Here is a 17,488-nt window from a genome sequence, read left to right on the forward strand (position 1 = left end):
TGAAGGATATACACTTAGTGTTGCTGGGTCATAGGGTATATATTATTTACTTTTTTAGGGGACAAAAAAAGATTTCTTTATTTTTATTGATGGATATACTATAGTTTTGTTCTGTGAAAAATACAGCATTGCTATTACTTGTTAAATCGGGATCCTTTTGACCTGTAGGGTGAATCACGTTACAGCTTATTTTTTTTTAGGAGTAGCTTACCAATTCAATTCTCATGGATATGTTTCTCAAACAGACCCAGTGGCCATGAAAGAGGTCAAGCTTCCCCAGGGTCAAGTGCAAGTGTAGCATTTACTTACAATAAGAAAATTTGCACTTCTTGCTCTATCAGGAGAGCGTAATGTATTTTTTAAATGAATTAGTCGTCAAAGCAGAAAGTGAAAGAAAAAAGTTATTATCTTTAAAGAAAAAACCCCATGGAAAATTTATACTGAAAATGCACTCTTGCTTTTAAAAGTGATTTATACTGTTTGTTTCTCCAAAGGGAATTAAGGGAAAAAACACAGTATTTTCTTTCACTTGACTCCTTTCTGCTCCTGGCTCCACGGTTAGGTACTTCCCAGTGTAATATTTTCTAAAGGGAGGGATAAATGTTCTCAGTTCATTCGTCAAAGCACATCTGTGACACAGGAAGACACACAAAGTTTGTTTCTACAAAGAGGGAAGCACGAACAACTGTCCAGGACGAAGTTCTCCACACAGTCGCACGCTTGTCCCCACTAGTGTCTGCCTATTTTGCCTACAACAAGGAAGACTTTGATGCAGCACCTGATTCATTTGCTTCCAAAGAATGTTCTTCTGTACCCACTTCTGAGATCTAAGGATCATTTTTCTGTGATGAGCAGAGTCTTCTCTCCAAGGTCTTAGAGTTACAGGAATTTCTTTCAGAGTGCAAGTAATGGGGAGAGTTGAGGAGGAGGATGCTCGGAACATACCAGAATTCAAGAACAGGTAGACACTAACTACCACTAGATCTAGAAAGAAGGAAATGGAGCTAACCCAGAGCAAAAACTTGGTATGAATCAGAGTTTTCACAAGTGAGAGGCTTAGATTTTGAGATGAGAGGAAAAAAACCCTATTTTTGTCTCATAGTAAATTTGGAATCCTTCCCAGAAACCCAGCAGATAAGAAACCTCTAACTCTTCAAGAGCATTTTCCTAGTAGGAAAATAATTTTAGCATATTGGCTGGAATTCGAGGCTTAGTGGGTTAACCAGTACATTTGTAGGTGAATAAAAATTAGCAAACAGTGATTCTAGTTCCTTCTTGGGTGTTATAGCAAAGTAGAAGTCGACTCAGACTCAGCAGGTAGGCTGCTCGTGGCACATGCCACCCCCATTTTGCCTTCTTTTCCTTCCTTCCTTCCTTCTTGTCTCCCTTCCTCCTTTCCTCTCTCCCTCCCTCCCTTCCGTTTGTCTGTCCCTCCATCCCTCCCTCCCTCCATCCATCTATCCATCTTCTTTTCCTTCCTTTGTCCTCCTCTTTCCTGTAGCTCTCATTTGTACAGATATTATCTAGGTGACATCAGAGAATGAGACGTGAGCAAAGAGAGCCACTCCTAACTACATTCATTTACATTCAGAACCTTACATTGCACACCTACTGTGTGTGAGACATGTTTGTGGTACCTTGATTGGTTAAAATAAAAAGAGGAACAAGGCTGATCCTAAGGGACTTAGATGTGTTTAATTTGTGATTAATAGCATCTCTGACACTTTTTCTGAACTTTTTGCTATGGGAGACCTGCAACTTGAACACCAATTTGTTCCATATCCTAATCTTTCCGGAAAGGAAATCCTTCTAAACTTTGAGCACTAATTTATTGTTGGAGATTTTTGAGAATCATTATTCCATTTACTTGTCCTTTCTTGGAGTTTTGGCTCAATAACCTGATATTGTCTTATGCTAAATTCTCCTTTGGGAAGTGTAAAAAAATGACACTCTCTACACATGCACCCCTGGCCGATGGGATCCACAAATACCCCTGCCTCTTTTCTGCTAGTAGCCCCAGAATCTTTGAAAAACTCAGCGCTTGGCATATCACTGTTTCGTTGCTGGAAAAGAAAAATGAAGCTGTTGTACAGGTATGTAGCAGCTAATTGCTTTTGCAGTTTTATTTTCCCCTTGAGAATCTTTGCTTTTTTTCTCCTGACCTAGAATTGGAGGGGTGAGGAGGAGGATATAGTAGATCAAAGAACTAAAACCTTGGATCAAATGAATGGCTGGATGTTGCTTCTGGTTGGTTGAATCCTGGCAGACACTGCTTGAGGTTTGTGAAAAATTAGGCCCAACGCAGTGTCTGCATTTGGTATTTTTGACAACAGTTGGAGATGAGGTTAAAATACTTAGATTGGTGGGTGGTGGAAAATGAATGTGATAACCAATTAAGTTATGTTTCAACAATATGCTGTTTTAGAAAGAGTGTGGGGGAAGTTGAGAGTCAGGATCCTGAGTTTCTTAACTCAGCTCTAGGATTTAGATCCCCGTCGGTTTGGGACTGAGTGTGGGGTTGCAAAGCGAATCCTTTAGAAGCTGTTTCTTTCCTAGGCAGTAGGTCTGGAATTCAGTTTCCTGCCATTGGGTGAATGACTTAGGATCCACTTCAACTGTTAGCAGTACAAGACTCTAAGATAACAGTGGCTTATTACAATAAAAATTTATTTGCCTTTTGCATAGAAACCTGGCAGTAGCAGTCCACTGATAGGGTGGCTGTGTTCCACAAAGTCTCAGAAACCCAAATTCCTTGGCTTGACTGCTCCACAACCCCGAGGGTATAGCCTTTGTCCTCATTGTCCAAGGCAGTGAGTCTGTTCCAGACAGCAAGAAAAAAATATGCCTGCCAGCTGTTTTATAAGGAAGGTTCTTGGAGGCTGCCATACAGTCTTTGTACTTATTCCCCAACGGTTAGACATTACCTGCATGGCCACACCTGGCTGCAAGGGAGGCCGGGAAGTGTATTCTGCATTCTGGGTTGCCGTGTGTCCAGTCAAAAGTTTTTATTGCTGTGGAAGAAGAGATTGAATATTGACGAACACCTTGAAGTGTCTGCTACAGGTAGCTTATTCATGAAACTCAAACACCAGGCTTCTCAGAGACAAACGGAAAAGTACAGAACGGTTTGCCCAGTTAACTTTATTATTTTAAAATTGTTTCCCCTTAATTACTTGTTGTACAACATGATTACAGTTTAGAACGAGAGTTACAAAATAAAACCACCCAGATTCAAGGTAAATTCATTATCACTTGCTGCCTTTGTACCTTCAGTGCTGTTTCTCACATGCTAAGTTCCTCTTAGATTTGATGCTTAAGAAAAAGTTTCTTTTGGGGCTGGCCTCATGGCCGAGCGGTTGAGTTCTCGCCCTCCGCTTCGGTGGCCCAGGGTTTTCCCAGTTCAGATCCTGGGCGTGGACATGGCACCGCTCATCAGGCCATGCTGAGGCGGCGTCCCACATGCCACAACTGGAGGGACCCACAACTAAGAATGTACAACTGTGTATGGCGGGGCTTTGGGGAGAAAAAGGAAAAATAAAATCTTAAAAAAAGAAAAGTTTCTTTTTTAATAAACTTATTTTATTAGATAACACTTTGTAAATTTTTGGAGCAAGAAATTAAATTTTTCCTCCACTCCATAACTCTATTCTCTCATGTTATTTTATTGATTGAAATATATTGATATCTTTTATATGAGCTGCTTCAAATTCTTTTTTTTTTTTTTTTTTTTGGTGAGGAAGATTCACCCTGAGGTAACGTCTGTGCCAGTCTTCCTCTATTTTGTATGTGGGATGCCTCCACAGCATGTGATGAGTGGAGTAGGTCTGTGCCTGGGATCGAAACCCATGAACCTGGGCCACCAAAGCAGAGCATGCAAAACTTTAACCACTCAGCTATGGGGCCGGCCCCTCAAATTCTTCTTTAATTTAGGTGGAGTAATAAAAAATAGCTTTTACCCTCATCTCTTTAAATATGTTTTTAAAAGTTAATCTCAGGAAAACATTTTTCTCTGAACTCTTCTGCCCCATCCATAGTCTAAAATCCTATTTTACATTAAATATTAAAGCTTTTCCACTAACCACTGGCAGACCGAACCATTTACTTCAGTTCTGCTGATTTTCTAAGGGCACTTAACCTTTGAAAATACACTTAACGGGGGCCGGCCTGGTGGCATAGTGGGTAAGTTTGCACACTCTGCTTCAGTGGCCCGGGATTTGTGGGCTTGGATCCCAGGTGCAGACCTACACACCGCTCATCAAGCCATGCCGTGGTGGTGTCCTACATACAAAATAGAGGAAGATTGGCACGGATGTTAGCTCAGGGCCAATCTTCCTCAAAAACAAACAAACAAACAAACAAACAAATCTTTTTCCCAAACAGAAATACACTGAGGTTTCTCCACACTGAATGACAACCAGTTTCCTATCCTTGATCAAGTTATTTAGCATTGCTGAAATCTGTTTCTTTACCTGTAAAATGAGAATGATATCTCCTCTACCTGTGTCCCGAGATTTTGTGGAATCAAATCAGATAGGATTAGTTATAGCTTTTTGAAAGTCCCATAGTGCTGTAGAAGTGCCTGCCCCTGTTCTTGTGTCAGAAACAAAATATACACAGTTTAATCTGTGGGAGTCTCGTTCTGTGTGCTCCCACACACAGTTTGATTTTAGAAAAGATGGCATCCACTTCAGCTCGCTCTTTTAATGTGCTGATAAAAGGGTGAATTATAGTTTGTCATGGAATACTGTGTCTGTTTCCCAGATTCTCAATAATCATCTTTTGTTCTAATATTTATCATGGATGGGAAGTCAAGTCCTAACCTGCCATCATTTAGAGTAATGATGACCTTGACATCGGTCAAGGCAACCCCTGGAATTGCTTCCTCCTCCTTGTCATCATTGCTGTTGTGTACCTGCCTGAGGAGGACCACAGCTCTAAGAGAAAAGTGTGTTGTATTGAAGACCTTGCCAAAATGATGGAGAGGAGGATTGGCTCTATTTAGTATACCTTTAAACCTGTCTACCTTGAAAGAGTGTCGTGCCAGTAGTAATTCTCTCTGTCTAATTGTATGGAAGCCAAAGAAAGATTCATGCCCATGGTGGTATTTTGTCTTCTCCAACTGCTTGGTGTATCATAATAATCAAATGAGAAAGTTGTGTGGTTGGGTTGACTGAGGATAGGCAGCTGGACACATTCTCTGATTCATGTTGTGCAGTAACTCTCTGCTCGATTTCGTATAAGCACAGATCTTCCTAGAAAACTGTGTTTAGGACTAAATACCCTAACTTAAAAGCAAAGAATAACATTAGGACTAATTTGTTGATCTTCCTGCCAAACCTGAATAATCCTATCTGGTATTAGACAAGACGTATTGCTGCCGTTCAATAGGTGAGTGATATAATCAGACAACCGGAGGAAAAAGTAATAAGCCTGCCTAGCGACTTTATGTAAATATGTTGTGACCTTTGCTTTTTAAAATTATCAAATTGGGGCCGGCCCAGTGGTGCAGCGGTTAAGTGCGCACATTGCACTTCGGCGGCCCTGGGTTCGCTGGTTTGGATCCTGGGTGCGGACATGGCACCACTCATCAAGCCATGCTGTGGTAGGCGTCCCACATATAAAGTAGAGGAAGATGGGCATGGATTTTAGTTCAACGCCAGTCTTCCTCAGCAAAAAGAGGAGGATTGGCAGCAGGTGTTAGCTCAGGGCTAATCTTTCTCAAAAAAAAAAAAAAATTATCAAATAATTGCTGGTTTCAAGAACATGCTCTCTTGCACCCATTCTCCATTCATTGTGATGAGTAGACTTGGATTTTGGAGATTTGTTGGTTTTAACACAGGTTTTTCCCAGCACTTCTTGGAAAAACGAAATTGAGGTTACTGAAATGCATGCTCTGTAGCTTTCTTAAAGTAAAATGTGAATCTTCGCTCAAGTTTTAAGTTTTTATTTTTAAGTTTTTTTGAGGGAGAAGATTCTTAAGCCTGTGGCTTCTCAGTAGTGGTTGTAAATTATGCTGCTTTTTACTTTGTGAACACTCTAAAAGGAAATAGTGTTCTCAGGCTATATTTCATACCATCCTAGGATTTTAATATCTCCTTTCATAACTTGTAAGAAAATTTATGTTTTATTGTGCGTTTAGGTGTTTAGAATGATGATGATATTTAATCTTTCTGATGATATTTAAATATTCTGTAGCCAGGTCATATGATTAACCTCAATTGTATGTATGTATAGATACGTATGGGTGGATGGATATTTACAAATACCAATTTTCTCTCCGGATAATTTTTAGCTGCTTACATCTCATGCCTTTTAGTTTCTAACTTCATCTTTGCGGAGTCCTCTTGCCTCCTGTATTATGTTTTCATTTTGGCTAACAGTCCGTGAACAGAGAGGCATAATTTCCCTTTATCTTCCACCAACATCAGATCAGTTTCCATTTACATACTTTCACGAGGGCATGAGGTAGAGCAGAAGCATCTCAAAACAAGGATGTCTTGAATAATAAAGCACACTTAAACTTTGCTCTGACTTCATTTCTGCTTCTTTAATGGTTCCACTACATGACATAAAACAGCCACATGCTGATTAAAGAAGTGCCACATACTCTACCCCATATGTTCTCTTGTGATGCATTGTTTCTAAGTTGACATGGGAGTGGCCAGTGCTTATCATCAAGTTTTCTTGATCTGAATAAAAACTGCAATAAAAACACATTTGATGGTTGCAAACTCTCAGAAATCTGTTTTCTTAAATGAAATGCACTGTGGTTGATGCCATTTCAAGAATGTTTTGTATTCCTGAATATTTTTCCCCCAAAGTTACATTTGAATGAAGCAATTAATAGCTAATAGTAGCAAACCTTGACTGAGTGGTTGCTTCGTGCCGACTTTGTGCTGGGTGCTTTGTTCCACATCAACCCTATGAGATGGGAGCTGTCATCAGCTCTGTCATACAGTGAGCAGACAGGCTATTAGAAATTAAGCCATTTGTCTGAGATCACACAGCTAGCCAGCGCTGCAGCTAAGGTTTAAGACTGCTGGCTGACTCCAGCGCTCCTGTCTATGATAGTAACGTGGCCCTGAAACAAGTCTGGCGGAGTAAGCCCAGCACCAGACTGTGTCTCCAGTGAGTTTAAATTAAGAAATTTTGTATTGATCTTATGCCAAAATACTTGATAAAAATATACAAGGTTTGTAGTGTTACAGGCCCAAATTTAAGGACCATTTAAATAGCGAATTCTTGGAATATTTACTCAAGAATCTTTAACAGAAAAATCCTCAGCTACAAATAGCTCCCTATTTCAAGGACACTCAAAAATCTTAATATTAATTTTCCAAAGAAACATATAGGAAAAAGTGTTAGGAAATTAACACTCTCAAAACTGTTAAGAATTTTATTACAGCTCTTAAAACAATGCTACCACAGGAAAGCTGAATTGAGTGCAACGTGTAATTTTTCTAAGGCTCTGGTAGACGTTTCAGGGTCTCAATTATGGCGTGCAAATAAGTATCGGGAAATAGAAGAGGGCTTGAAACTATTTCTGGCGCTCTTTCCTCCCTTCTGTCTGGCAGGCTGGCGGGTCAGAATTCTGAGAGCTCACAGATTTTGGACACCTTGGGGCTCGTTCCCACGTTTCCATAGTCATGGATTTTGCCAGTTCCTTTGGCTGAGGACAGTTTCACACCAAATTCTAAGCAGCCTCTGTCTGCTGCTTGGAACCCTTAGCAAATCTGTAATAAATGATGGAGACCTGGAGACCTGGCGCCGTGCTGTTGTCTTCAGAAGTTGGTGTTGAAGTTGGAGGAAATGAAGAGCCTTGTTTGCTGTCTTCTGACAGTGAAGTCCTTGGTCCAGGAAAAAATAAAGGGACTAAGTCGTGAGAGAGAGAGGCAAAGGACGCAGACTACTGGGTCATCAGAAAAAGAGTTTTAAAGCTAAATTCAAATAGTTTTGATTAAAGCATCTGGCTCCGTCAGGAGTAACATTGCTAAAAGTGTAGCCAGCAGCAGCTGCAATGAAGACTTCAGAAGAGAGTTTTTTCTTCTCTAAGAATGCGAGCATTGTGCACATTACTCTTCTGATTTTGAAAACAGATCACACAAGACTTTTGAGAGTTTTCCTTTGTGTAGAGGGTGAATCCTTAGCCCTTGTGGCCTTAAACCTTATCCTAGACCACTCATCTCTCTCACTCGAGTGGCTTTTCCCTTGTAATAACATAACAGGCTCTTTCCTGCCCCGTGGCCTTTGCACTGGCTCTTCCCACTGCTGGATTGGCGTTCTCTTATCTCTTCCCAAGCCTGGCCCTTGTAGTTTAGGGAGACATTGCTCCTCAGAGACCTTCTCAGACCATCCTGTCCGAATAGCCCATCCAGTCCCCAGGCACAATTGATCACATTACCTAACTTGCCTCTTTTGTTCGTCACTGTATTCCCAGCTTCTAGAATAGTGCTTGGCATTTATAGGAGGCCCTCAATACAAAAGAATGGATGAGTAAGTGGATGAATGAAGGAGTGAATATACATCCACATTTTTTCTTCTGCAGAGCCAGTAGTTAGACAGAGTTTGATGGAAAAGAGTAATTACCTTTTCTGTTTTCGTAGGCCAGTAGTTCTTAAAAGTGTGGTCCCCAAACCAGCCACATGAAATCACCACCACCTGGGAACTGTTAGAAATGCAAATTCTCGGGCCACCCCAGACCTACTGAGTCAGAAACTCTGGGGTGGCTCCCACCAATCTATATTCTAGCAGGTTCTTTAGGTGATTCTGACTCTTGAAAACCAGTGCCCCAGGTCCCTGATTCAGGGCCTGGGTCCATCTCATGGCCCCTGCTTCCCCAGCCCTGGCACAGAGTAGACAGGAGATGTTTGTTGAATGAATTAATCCATCTCCTCTTTCCCCCCTACCCCCTCACTCCGTGCCTTGCACACTGAAGGCACTGGGTACACAGAATGTTGAGGAAGGGAGTGAGTGCCATTCTGAGGACCCGAGGGAAACCTTTGGTGCTCTGCACTGCAGACCTTGCCAAATTCAGAATCCCAGCTCACCCATTCCTCCTTCTTCTGGCCTCCAGAGCTGAAGAGGAAATTTCCAGCTGCTGCTAGATGCTAATTTGTTTTCATTTGACCCTTGGGTTCCTGCAGGTGAGCCCAAGGGAGAGGATGATTAGAGTCCTCACACACAGGCCCCGCTGGGGAGGGGAGCAGGGTGGGGAATGGGCCCCTGCAAAGACTCAGGGTGGAGCCAGGCCAGTAATACAGGCGCCGGAGGTGACGGGAAGGGGTGGGTCTTTGCTGCTCACGGATAGGCAGGCTCCTTGTTCCCACGCCAAGTATTGCTCTTGGCTCAAGTGGCTCCCAGCACAGAGGGACTTTCTGGGGCTCTCAGCCTTGCTATTTTTACACTCTGACTTCCAGGCCCTGCTTCCAGAACAAAACCACAAACAACGAAAGGCCCACAGAGCCACTTTGAAAGGACACCCATGGCTTTCAGCTCCTACCGCCCTGTTAGCCCCTGGCAGTGCCTTCAGCGAGATGCAGTGATGACAGGAGACCCTCAGGCATCTTAGGTGCAAGATCCTGTAGGTAGGGGAGGAGGGAGAAATAGGTAGACTCTTAGTCTCTGCGGTGGTTCCTGAGCGTGGAGTTTGATCCTAAGGCTTCTAATGGGAGGGGCTACAGATACCTGGGCCAGCAGGAGTAGCTGCCTGGATTTACTGAAAGCAGAATTAGGGAGGGAGGCACAGAAAGGAGGACCCTATGGAATGCCTACATTGGAAGTGTCCTCACGTTGATGTAGCCAGGGGGGGTGGTTGAGGGCTCAGAGCTCAGAGCCGGTCCTGGGCCAAATCTTGGTGCCCTCACTTACTAGCTGTTTGACCTTAGTCAGGTCAGCAGGCTGGTCGGTCTCATAGCCTCAGATTTGCAGCCATTGTGACTTTTTTCTTTTGTTTCCATCCCTATTTATTTACCTTCTTCATACCCCCAAATTCGTACTGATTTTTCTCAGGTCTCTGAAAAAGTAAAATCCATTTCGACATAGGGTTGTAGTTTACCCCCTTGGCTTTTAACCAAGCTGCTGTCCTCTCTGAGCCTTAGAAACAGGGATGACAGTAGTATGTCATTCGTAGGACAGCTGTGGACACTCCGTGAGCTCTTAGAATAAAGAAGCAATAAAGGAGCTGGGTGATTCAGCACACACTCATGTCGGTGTCCTTGTTACTTTTACTGTTACTAACAGTATTTTTGTTACTAGCTCTTAGAACCTTGTGGCAGCGTTAACGGCACTTGGGTTTAAGCCTTGAAAGGCCTAGATTCTTGTCCTGGCTTGCTAATATTCCCACCCTTGCCTTCTAGCTGGAGTTGATGTGATCATTAGATGTGGAAATGTGTATGAAGATGTGCTTTACTTTATGGGTGGAGAACATTTTTTTTCCTAACGAAGGCTCCAGACCTGCAGCGGGGTGGGGAAAAACTCAAGAATCCTACAGAAATAAGGCAACTTTATTCATTTGGGGATGGTTTGTGTTTGAGAGAAACCTAGGAAAAAGTTTAGCAAATCTGCTTTAAATTAGACAACAGGAGACATAAATATTTATTTTTAAAATTATGGGGGCTGGCCCCGTGGCCAAGTGGTTAAGTTCGCGCGCTCCGCTGCAGGCGGCCCAGTGTTTCGTTGGTTCGAATCCTGGGCGCGGACATGGCACTGCTCATCAAATCACGCTGAGGCAGCGTCCCACATGCCACAACTAGAAGGACCCACAATGAAGAATATACAACTTTGTACCGGGGGGCTTTGAGGAGAAAAAGGAAAAAAATAAAATCTTAAAAGAAAATAAATAAATAAAATAAAATTATGAAAAAATTTTTTAACTTCCACTTTAATTGAGAGACTGATGGACAGACATCTGGAGAAAGAGAAGGTGAAGCAGAGGCACAGCTGGCCAAGGGCATTGAGCATGATGGGAAGAAGCCTGGCAAGGCAGGGGCTAACCTCCTGACCTCTGACCTCCCCGGGTCCTCAAAGTTCAGCCCTGCTCAGGGAGGCTGGTTGGACTACTTCTCCAGGGAAAGAGTCACCATAAGATTATCTTCTTTTATCCTTATTCTTTGAACCACGATGATCATTTAACCCTGTAAATTCTGTAGTGAGTATTTTCCTTGGACATAAGAAAACATTTTCTTTATGGTATCTTAATATTAGTGAACTTAATTATTATTGAATTACTTAATTATTTAATTACTTTATTTGTTATTTTTATTTATTTGTTTATTTATTTTATTTATTTTATTATTTGGTAATAAATTTATTAAATAAACTTATTATTTAATTACTTTAATTGCTTAATTCTTATTGAATTACTGAAAAATTAGTGAACTTAATATATGACTATACTGTTGGCTTGGAGACCTATAACATATAATAATAATGATAGTAGCAATAGCAGTGAACATTTATGTAGTGAACATGCATATTATATGGCCAACCTTTTTTCTGCGTGTTTTACACACTACGCAGTGAGGTCAGTGCTATTTTGATCCCCATTTCACAGATAAGCATCTGAAACCTAAAGAGGTTGAGTAACTTGTCCGAGGTCATTCAAATAGTGAGTGGCTGAGCCAAGAGATGAAGTCCCCGTAGAGAGTTCACACTCCTGGTTTCCAATGCAGGCTGCATAATGTGGTGTAGAGTCTGACCCTCCTCATTTCTGGTTTCACCGGAGTATTTACAAATCCTCTGCAGGCTTTCTATAGATCTCTCCATTTTAACTCTCCTATAGATCTTCCCATAAGTAACCCCTGCAGTCGTTCTGAGTTCCACTCCTGAAGTTGGGTAATTCCGAGATGGATCCTGTGGTTTGCTCTGTGCTACCCAATGCTGAATCGAACTTCCGAAGGTGACTGTTGCACAGTGACCCACCTAAAAGGAAAAAAAGTTCTCCAGTGTGGAGATCTTTTAGGATATTCTCACTGAAAGCTGAGAATGCCGTGTTGTGATTCCAGAACTCTAAGCAGCGCTGTCAAGGAGGGGTGCGTGACGGACACTCAGTTTGAGGAAACTGCTGAGAATCACAAGGGCAATGAAACTATCAACCACAGCTTCCTCTCCGTAGTGTCGGCTCCTTGGCTTCAGCAAAGCTTCATTTCGTAATTTTCTGAGAATCAAAGGGGTTGGAACTTTCTCCTCTAATCATCTGTTGTTTACAGATTTTCTCATATTGATTTAGTCTGCATGCCCTCCTTCATGCCGTGTCCACTGTGGTACCCATTCGCGGGCAACCATTTTAAGCTGCTTTGCAATATTTGGAACAATCTTGTGACAGAACCAGCTTCTTGGTATTTAGATATATTGGCCTTGCTGTACTCTTGCCTTCGGTGTGGTTTCAAACTTTATTTTAAGCAAAAATTTTTGAAAAAATGCCTAATCCCTATTTTCAACGAAAGTCATACGCACGAGACCAGTGTTTCAAACAGTTAAAAATGATGCTGCTGTGGTTGAAAGGCTCCCGAAGGGCCTGGAATTCCAGCTAGCTGCACCACTGTCTTCCTCCCCAATTTAATGACAATTGAAGACCACTGACCTGTTGAATAAGTTCCAAGGTACTTATTTAAATGTGTACGTAGTTTTATATAGGAAAACAAAGCAAATTGGGGCTATGAGGATTAAACAAAATGAAGTGTAATGTGGTTGAGGTGCCTTAGAAGGCTGTATTTCTTACCATTCCTTGTGGAACCAACCTATCAGTAAAAAAAAACAAAATCTCAACTCAAAGACTCTTGGCCTCCAGCCCAGGACTCTTTCCCATTTATCATATTATGTTTCTTTTTATCCATAAGAACATTCACATTTACCATCAAGGGAAGTAGACATTGCTCTTAACTAGAAGCTAGGATTCTTGGGGGTTGTGAAGTTGCTTTGTTTTGTGAAATTGCACAAAAATGATTTCTTCAGAATTCCTCTTTTGCTAAGTGCCCCCATTCTAATTCCCATCATTCAGGGACCTAATTCATTCATTCATTTCTCCCTCCTTGTTTATTCATTCTTCCTTCCTATCTTCCTTCCATCTGTCCATCCAGTCATCCATCCATCTATCCATCCAACGCATTGTTATTGAACACCTGCCGTGCTAAGTTTTGGGAATATGATGGTGAACGAGACAGATACGATGTCTGCTCGCCTTCACAGGGCTTACAAACAGTGCTGGATGATGTGAAAGGGCTTCTATAAATGACCCTAGAACTGTTAATAATATTGTAGATGTGCCCACCTCACTTCCCCCCTCATCATCATCAACTTTTAGCAATGGAATAAACCCCCTTTTTATTTTTATTCCAACAAAATTTCAGCAGAAACTTAGAATATAAACCAAATATAAGTGAGTGGGTCTGATTGAAGACAGAACAGCCCAATTCCTGCCATGCAGCCCAAAGCCTGTCTCATGCTGCCCTCAAGGTACCACCTCAGACAGCCAAACCCAAAGGCCCCCGACCTTGGTCTCTGTCCTTGGGCAGACACGATTTCATATTCTGATAGTAGTATGTAGCTGTTCTTCATGTGTACTAATGTCCCAGCTGTAGAGATAATTAGGACAAATGTGTAAATTCAGGCCTGCAAACCTCAAAAACCACTGAAATGGTAACTAGTAGCCTCTTTCTGTCCTCTCAGTGTCTGGCCCCAGAGCTTATCATCTGTGAGCCGCCAGAATGGGACAAAGGAACAGCCATGGCAGGGTTTTCTCCAACTTAATCCCGAGACCCATGTATTTTACCTTTCCTGTCCCAGTTGAGATACTGAAGACAAATTAATAGCAGAAACAACCCTTCCACCCTCTAAAAAGTCAGGACAAAGGAGTGTATACACGTGTTTATTTCAAGTTGTTTCTGCAGAATTTGGGTAACTTGAAATTATTTAGTATGCTTAATTTCCTGTAGGGGGAAGGGAAATTTCCAAATTTGAGACAAGTGGCGGTTTTGCCTCTGGCAGATTTAAATGAGAAAAGTGACTGCTGGGATCCCAAACATCCTCATGAATGCACATCTGTGCCCATAGTCTTAACCAACCTCTTTGTTCTGGCTGCAGCTGTAACAGCCTCAGTGACGCCTGCCCACATGATGCAGTGACATTTACAGAGCAAGGCTCACATGCTTTCTCATTTGAATTGCTGTAAAGCACTCCAGCCTCTTGTGAATGGCCACATAGAAAAGGGCTTCATCCTTAGAAGAAAGTGATCCCCGGGTTTAGAGCTCAAGTTTCTTACTTTTTCTGCCTACCTACTTTGGTTCAGCTGCCTGTGATTCCTGTATTTAGCCTCTATCTCTATGGGTTTCTTATTCTACTCCCTCTTCTCTCTCCTCTCTTCTCCAGCACTTTAATCCACTTCATATTCAATTCAAAGAAGGCCAAGAATGAGATTTTAAAAAGCAAATAGTAATTCAGTAAACTGATAAAATATTGATATGGGCCAGGGATGGCTGAAATTGCTCAGTAGATGTATTTTATTTGGCCCCCTACAGTATTTGAAAAATTAGTTTCTGTATTTGAATGCCTTTGGACTTTGCACATGCTTGCCGGTTTGCCACAGTCCCCACTACTCTCTACTGTACTTCACACCCACTCTACTTTGCACATGTACATTGCTGGCCTATTTTGAGAGTCAGTCTGCTCCCTTCTTGAATTCCAAGGCTTTCTAGTCCATCTTCCTTGGGAATCTTCTGTGTGCAATTTGGAATTCTAAATTATTATGAAAGCCATTGCCGCTTTACAGATGTTTACAATCAAATAGGAGGAGTTGTTAAAGCAAATGAAAGATATAAATATAGTACTCATTTGTAGAAAGCAGTTAATAAGAGTCGTGCTCAGCCCATTGCCGAGAATGCTGTGTGATGCCAACCAGTAAATCTCACTAATTTACAAAGGGATTTGGTAGATTTTGTGTATAACCTTGCAAATTTTGCTTGGGTAGTTGATTCTGGCTAATGGAGCTTTAGCTTGTTCATAAAATTGTTGGAGCCGTGAGATGACTGGATAATGGGTCCTTTATGTCCGTATTCCCAAGTGTCAACCTGCCGTTTCAGTCGTTGCCTTGTTCCTTTCCGCATTGCCCCCTTTACCATACCTTGCGTCTGTAAGATGCTTTAGTTCTTCTCATTTGAGCTGTGGACACATCTGCCTACTGAATTCTCCTGACTATTGGTACTGAACGTGGAAGACTGTAATTTGTTTCCTCTTTTAATAAAACCCTCTTTTTTCCCACTTCCCAGCAGATATATGGAGTGATCAGTCATTTCAGACCGATCCAGATTTGCCACCTGGCTGGAAAAGAATCAATGACATCGCTGGGACCTATTACTGGCACATACCAACGGGAACGACTCAGTGGGAACGCCCTGTGTCCATCCCAGCAGATCTTCAGGGTTCTAGGAAAGGGTCACTTAGTTCTGTAACGCCGTCTCCCACCCCAGAGAATGAGGTAAAATGGAGTGTCTTTTTAACGGCTTGGTAGGGTGGCTGTAACTTGTGATTTCTCTTTAGACTCGTTGCTTCTGCCCCCACAGGTCATCAAGGTAAGCTTTTTGATTATCATGCATGTTGCACTTGGAACCTCAGTAATGTTTCCTCTTAGTGAAGAGTGTTAATACCATCTTTCAGGAATGTTTTCATTTTTTAATGGCGTTGGTCTCTTGAAGCACCATTCCAGGTACACAAAGTACGAGGGGCTGATTAATGAGAAGTGGTTAAGATTCCCTGGGGCTCTCTGAGGCAGTACTTTACTCTATAGGTGCCATTGCATGGTGCTGGCTCCATAAAATATTTACACACAGAAGAACATCTCTTGGCTAGACGCGTTATAATTACTGCATATCTTATTAGCCATGGGTTCATTTGATTGCATAGAGAGGATGTCTGCAAGAATAACCCTTGAGAGCCCTTACATGCTTAATTCCTATTAAAAAAAAAATCTGTTTATTTAGCAGAAGTGACATTATTTTAGAAATAATTAGCAGCATAAGTTTCTGCTATCCCTGAGGAGGAAATCTGGATGTTTAAACAAAGAATTGCGAGGCATTTAAAAATTCGATTGTGGTATTTATTAATATAAAGACTCCTGCAGTGAACCTTTGTGAATTCTGATAACAAAATATTCAAGAGAATTGCAGTTGGAAAAGGTCACAATTAAGTAATGGCTTTTTTTGAGAAAAGTAGTTTGATCCCTCAGCCCCAGGCATTTCTGCCTTTTTCTGATCACAGTCTTCCATTCTTTAAACAACCCATTTTCTTTTACTTTCGGGACATGGAGCGCATTTGAACTCCGTCTCTTACCTGCAAAGCTTCTCTATATATTTGCAACTATCATCACCCTTCCTGTCTTTAAAAGTAGACATGTTGTTTCCATCACCTTTGATTATTTACTTCCTCTTCTCTGGGAGGCAGTGAGACCTGCATTCCAACCACGTTCCTGCTGTCACTGGGCTTTGGCATCTCACTTACCCTGCCTGGGCCTCAGCTTCAAGGGATGGGTTGGGGCAAGCTATGCCCTCATTGGTAGACAAGGGCCTTGGGTGTTACTACTTGACTCTGATCATCAGGCACATGCTTCACTTCCACTGAATCACATAGGATTTTGTTGCTTATCACTGGGCCATTTTGATAACTTCTTATTGAAGCATAATATTCCTACTCCCTGAGCAAAATTTCATTCAGTCATTTGTTCCTCTTGTGTTGGGGGATAAAGATGCACCAACACAGCCCTCCTCAAGGAGCTTAGCAAGAAGTAGAGTCCTCTTCCTGTCCCAGTCCATTTGCATCTTGGCATTTCTCCCTGGACCACAGGCCTCCCAGAAGCCAAGCCAGCTGGATGCAGCCTCTGCTCTCACTAAGGCTCAGCTATCTTCCCTCTTCCTTACTTGTACATCTTTTCTCTTGACATCTCTGTTAGAATCTCTTTCTCCCTTCCAGACTTTATTCCTCTATTGCAGCCCTTTAAGTGTCTTCACCAACAGGGGGTACCCTACAATTAGAGAATGCCAGGATGGGAAGGGACCGTCTGAAACCAGTATCCATACATTATAGACAGGGAAACTGAGGCACAGAGAGGTCAGTGACCACTGGGTCTAGAACTCAGAGTTTCTGAATCCTCCTGAATCCTAGACCAGAATTCTTCTCACTCAACTTCCCTGGCTTTGGAATTTCAGCCTACTGGTCTTTCTTATTGTGCCAGAGGTGAGGAGATTACAATAACCTTGAGATACCACTTCTGTTCCATGAAGCTCTTGTCCTCTGAATGTGGAAGAAATGAAGTCCTTTTTAAAGCCTGCCTTCTGAGGCCAAGGTGTGGGTGTGGTGGAGTCCAAGGAGGGCATCCTGAGGTTTATGTGGCTGGGAAAGATTTGCCCTGAGCTAACATCTGTTGCTAATCTTCTTCTCCCTTTTTTTATTTTCCTTAAAGCCCCAGTACATAGTTGTATATTCTAGTTGTAAGTCCTTCTAG

General features: G+C 42.0%; 1 protein-coding gene across 8 annotated transcripts in view; it reads left to right on the forward strand.

Moving 5' to 3' along the window:
* LOC124232924 (amyloid beta precursor protein binding family B member 2) overlaps positions 1-17,488 on the forward strand; it is a 364,177-nt gene that overhangs the window by 226,992 nt on the left and 119,697 nt on the right. For 6 of the 8 annotated variants that reach the window (XM_046649842.1, XM_046649840.1, XM_046649835.1 and 3 more), the window contains one exon: positions 15,261-15,469. In XM_046649842.1, the coding sequence (XP_046505798.1) occupies positions 15,261-15,469 (209 nt within the window). The remainder of the gene's footprint in view (positions 1-15,260; positions 15,470-17,488) is intronic. The other 2 variants (XM_046649839.1, XM_046649841.1) reach the window with 1 other exon arrangement.

Source organism: Equus quagga, unplaced genomic scaffold, assembly GCF_021613505.1.
Source record: "Equus quagga isolate Etosha38 unplaced genomic scaffold, UCLA_HA_Equagga_1.0 146_RagTag, whole genome shotgun sequence".
NCBI lineage: Eukaryota > Metazoa > Chordata > Mammalia > Perissodactyla > Equidae > Equus > Equus quagga.